We start from the raw sequence: 5,128 nt of genomic DNA, 5'->3' as shown, positions 1-5,128 counted from the left end.
AGTACTGATTTGCTATTTTGAAAGTGTGGTATTAAAGTACAAATATTTTTGCACATCAATGAGGAGACATTTATACTAGTTAACTGCAGAAACTATTCACTTATTTCTGATCTAACGTTTAATTCATTTGATCCAATTTCATTTTTGTTGCTGCTAGAAGTTTAACATTGTTAAATTGTTGTCATCGTCCTCCTCGTCCTCATCATCATATTCACCTGAAATATAAAAAAGTATTTATTTAAGAGTTAATAACATAATTATAACATTGTTATAATTTAACCCCCTTACTTGAGCCGGCGTTGCCACCTTAGCAGTGCACGGTAGTAGAGCCGAGGCTTATCCAAGGTGGGCTCTAGTACCTGCGTGTACGCGGTAGTGGTGGTGTCGCCATATCAACAACAGGAGTGCGCTTTTTCGTGCTGCAGCTTGGTTTTTCCCTTCCCAGGTCTGCCTGTTTTTGAAGGCTTCTTTTTTTTTTTTACTTATTTTTTTTTGTTATTTATTTATTAATTTTATATTTTTTTACTCTATTTGTTTAACAGTACTATGTTTGATTAATTTACAATGTTAGATTTGTAATATATATTTGTATAATATATATATATATATATATATAATATATGATATTGAAGGAATTCTAAAAGTTTTTTACCTTTCTTTGCTATCTTGATTTATATATATATATATACAAGCTACAGCATTATGCCAGTGAATGAATTTGTTGTATAATTAATCTATAAATGTATATTAGTTTATAACAGTTAAAAGTATAATTATGTATAAATGTATATATATATATATATATTTTACTTGTTTTGTATGAAGTACTGTATATTCTTATTAATAATAGTAAATAGTTTAATTTGTATAGCCCATCATGCGAAAAAAGCCTCTATGTGCTTTGGTGATAGAGCTCTTTGAGTTTGATATTTTGAAAAAAGTTTGTTATTTTATAAAACTAAAAAATCTACTCCTGAAACTAAGGCATGGTTGGCCGTTGGCTCCGAGGAGTTTATCTGCCCCTTTGTTCAGCTATTTTTTTCATGCTGCGTGGTGTCCATCCACTCTCCCATCGGCGGCAGCTAAAGACCACCAGATGGGTTTGCCGGAATTAGTTGCCGACGACTCGACCGGGTGCAGATTATAACGTCGTACCCAGGACACTACACTTACATACGCTAAAATCAACTAACTTACCAGTGATAAAGAGCATGTTTCATGTTTATGTATATATTTGCTATCCGTCCTCCTTGTAACTTGTTACAGAAATTAAGTTACAATAAGCAATACGGAATATCACTCTTATGTATTTATTTTTATCATAACCTAGTAAGACAATTATAATGTTGTGTACTTATACGATGAATAAACAAATTAAATTAAGTGAGAATTTTTATGTATTAATGTAACATTTACAATTTTGAAAATGGAAATTCTTCAATAACGTAAATGCTTGAATAAGCGCTGCCTATGTTACCTATTCCACGTATTCCCGTAGTTAGGTAGGCCTCTCATAGGTCCTGGGTCATTCCATGTCAAATCACCCAAAAAATCTGAAAATTGATCACACTAAACAAGTACACCAAGTTTCATCAAAATCAAAAAATATGTGGTTAAATCCATTGGGTGATTTGACATGGAATGACCCTCCTACGTCATTGTAAATAAACGTTAAGAAAGAAATGCTTGTCTTCATTGTTGTTTTTTTTTTCATTTTAACACTGTATACTATGTATTTAAAACTTGTTTCCCAAAATGTTTCATTACACACGGTAATATATACTCTCGATTCGCTTATTGAAGACCGGCGCTTTTTCGGAAGCGATGCTTAGCAAAAAGAATCGCGTTTGGTGCGGCGTTTATTCGAGAGTGGCACTTATTCGAGCATTTACCGTACTGTACTGATTCTAATAAGGTTGAAAGCAAGTTTTATTTTGATTGTCATCTTAGATACATGTTCTATGTAAAGTATTCTCAATCTCTTGTGCAAGACCAGGGGTGGCGTGGCGCCAGTGGGAACCGGGGCTTCTTCAGGGAGAGATCCCCCTCCCCCGTTTAGAAGAAAAAAAAAAAAACAATTTGTTACCAACCGCGCTATCAATGCCACGTGTGCTATTTGTGGTAATGGCAGTAATGTCCAGTCCTTTGCTGATACCCCTGTTTTGTTGTGTAGGTATATGGGGCACCCTGGGGTCCAACTTAAAAATGGGACCATGAACGTTTGTTGGAGATCACCTCTAGTTTATGAATAACAACAATAAGAAGTGAGGTTCAGCCGAGTGTTCCTAAAGCTTCTCATCGGAGCTAATAATAAACATAATTTGCCCTAACTGTCGCCCATACAAACAAGGTCTCGTAATCTTGAAAGCTCCAATGAGGGCAGTATAATAGAGGCAATAGAGTATATTAAGCTTTCAGCAAAAAGAAAAAAAAAGTCTATTAATCAACCAGCCTTGTATTCCTAGAACTAATCATCGGAGCTAAAGCATTAGGAGGCCGACTGTAATCATGATATGCGTTTGGAGAAAGATCTTATGCTGAATTGTGACGAAAGAATACCACTCATAGAATTTGAAAAAAACAGATACAGGTCTCACTCCAGGATCACTTCAAGGACCTGGGTTTTCATAGTCTTTAGCAGCTTCAGTTTTTAATTAGACAAAAAAAAAAAAAAATAAATAAAAATATATAATACATAATATTCATTTGGAGGGTCTTTAATTAGAGGGAAACCCGTATATGGAATGATGAAACAGAAAAGAAAAGGATGGATTGGGTTGTTGATTGAATGAAGAATAGAAGTAAAGAGAGCAGTAAGAAAGAGGGAGAGGCTGATGGATGCGTTTACATTTACAGTACTTGCACGTTTAGCGATGCCACCATATTCCTAAAGTAGTTGGAACCTAATCTAGACGTTTTTACCCAAGCCAGGTGTTTCTTCAAGTGATATTTCCATCAGTATGATACACATTTTATTGTCTATCCAAGTAATGTTTAAAATGTTGCTGATGCCTCACGTCTCAAATGTATCAGTTGTTCTCTCCTCATATGTCTTAGTGGTCCGTAAGTGGCTATGGAGAAGATCATTGTCTTTTGAGAACATATTTAAATTTTAGTAGCAATATACACACCAACAACCATTATTGGGTTTGAGATCTTGTGTCCACTGATACTAAAAATGACATTTGATATTTAATTTTGTTGCACATGATTTAATTCTGAGTAGATTTTAAAGACTGCTGGTGAGAGAATTAATACCTAGCTCCTCTTTCACTGAGAAATGTTGAGTAAGCTCGCCTTTTAAATGTACAGCCATTTCTTTGTGATGAATGTAAAGACAAGCGTATTCATGAGTGTGGTTATGTGATGTGGAAAGCCAGTTTCAAGGAAGGTTATGTCTGCTGACTCTTTATTAGTTTATAATAGCAATATAAATGTGAGTGTTCATGTCTGTGTTCATTTTCTCTGAATGAGCGTTTGCAGGTTGAAGATTTGATATCTTGTGACATCACGTTCATGTGAAAAGAGTAACTGAAAACAGGGCAGTGAAAGACATGCAAACATTGAGAATTGTCAACACAATGACTTTAAAAACCACAACATATCTGTATTGGAAAGCCATACCCATAGATTAAAGCACTCATATCCTGGGATAACAATGTGTGTACTTTGTAGATCAAATATTATTTGGAGGAAGGTGACGAATTCAGTTTTTTTTTTTTGTTTTGTGACGAATTCAGTTTTTTTTTTTTTTTTTTTTTTTTTCGTTTCTCTTTGTGACACTGATGATGTTTGAATGTTCTTCATAATTTCTAATATGAAAAAAAACCCAAAAAAACTATAGATTAAAATTAAATAAAATATTCGGAAGGATCGTCAAAAATTAAAATACAAATACTTAAACTAGTTAAACTGCCCTAAAATCAATATCATGACTTTCTATTATATATACACACGTGATCAATGAAATCAAAACAAACTTATAGTTACTATTTAAAATAAGGTTATCATTTATTTATTATTATTATCATTATTATGATTTGATATATATATATATATATATATGTATATATATAAATTTTAAATAATAAATTAAACCTAATACTCTTTTCTTATGTGTATATCGTATATTATTTAACTAGACTTGTATTTTTTTTCTTTTTAATATTTACCCTTAAATACGGTAATAATAAGCATGAGACTTATTAATCATTACTTTCCTGTAATTTCTGTATAGTTATGATTTTACTAAAAACCTGCTGTTAGCTTTTTATTAATTTCTCAGTCTATTTTCTTCGTTCAACGGTAACTGAGGCTTTTTTAATAGGTTTCCTTTTTAAAGACCGTAGTAATTTAGAAATAGTAATACTGTAGTATAAACTTGACATATTAAAATTTATTTTTCGTTAAATTTATAAAAACTCGGATAAAAATGCAGTCCGCCCTCCTATTCGAGACAACCTTTGGGACCTCGATTGTTATTTGGGTCTTTGGAAAGTTGTTTGGAATTTGAGGGGTCTCGGATGTAGAGGGATCTCGAATTGGAGTGTGCATTGTAACTTATATTCTTGTAAATAGTATTATAAGCATGGGGATTTCTTTTTAGACTACTAAATGTTATGCAATGTATCTTCCAAATAAATATATATACAATTATCACGAACTGAAAAAGAGAAACCTTGATTACACAACGGAGGTGACAGAGCATTGTGAAGGAGTATTGACCAGATCGTCCAAACAAACCACATGACCACACATAAACATGTACTGAACTGGAAAATCATTCTATCTAAAGAATCAGAATCCAACATCAGGACAATCAAGGAAGCAATAAACATCATATTGCATCCAAACAACAGTAATAGAAAATACGGCGCATAATACCCTACCAAATGATTGTGATATGACAATATCCTAAAACAAACCGGCCCCCGCACATTTCACTTTGGATTATTTAAACCACGCTGTCATCAAACAACAATGCCACATCATTTTACCGTCCCAGAGGCGATTTCTATAGGCCACAGCAGCAATATCATAACTTACGATTATGCCTCCTTGGAAGCTGGCAAAACGTCAAGTCAAAGTAAGTACCATCTGCATAAGACATAAAAGATCATGAAAATTA

At 33.2% G+C, this 5,128-nt stretch overlaps 1 protein-coding gene across 1 annotated transcript in view; it reads left to right on the top strand.

Moving 5' to 3' along the window:
- Positions 1-4,194: 4,194 nt before the first annotated feature.
- The window catches only part of LOC117112027 (neural Wiskott-Aldrich syndrome protein-like), a 14,663-nt gene continuing 13,729 nt past the window's right edge, over positions 4,195-5,128 (top strand). Inside the window, exon 1 of the mRNA XM_033255065.1 lies at positions 4,195-5,086. Within this exon, the coding sequence (XP_033110956.1) occupies positions 5,051-5,086 (36 nt within the window). The 5' untranslated portion in view covers positions 4,195-5,050. The remainder of the gene's footprint in view (positions 5,087-5,128) is intronic.

The sequence above is a fragment of the Anneissia japonica genome, unplaced genomic scaffold (genome assembly GCF_011630105.1).
Source record: "Anneissia japonica isolate Jap-2015-1 unplaced genomic scaffold, ASM1163010v1 scaffold6524_len355483_cov145, whole genome shotgun sequence".
NCBI classification, from domain to species: domain Eukaryota; kingdom Metazoa; phylum Echinodermata; class Crinoidea; order Comatulida; family Comatulidae; genus Anneissia; species Anneissia japonica.
This window is presented reverse-complemented; position numbering and strand designations above follow the sequence as displayed.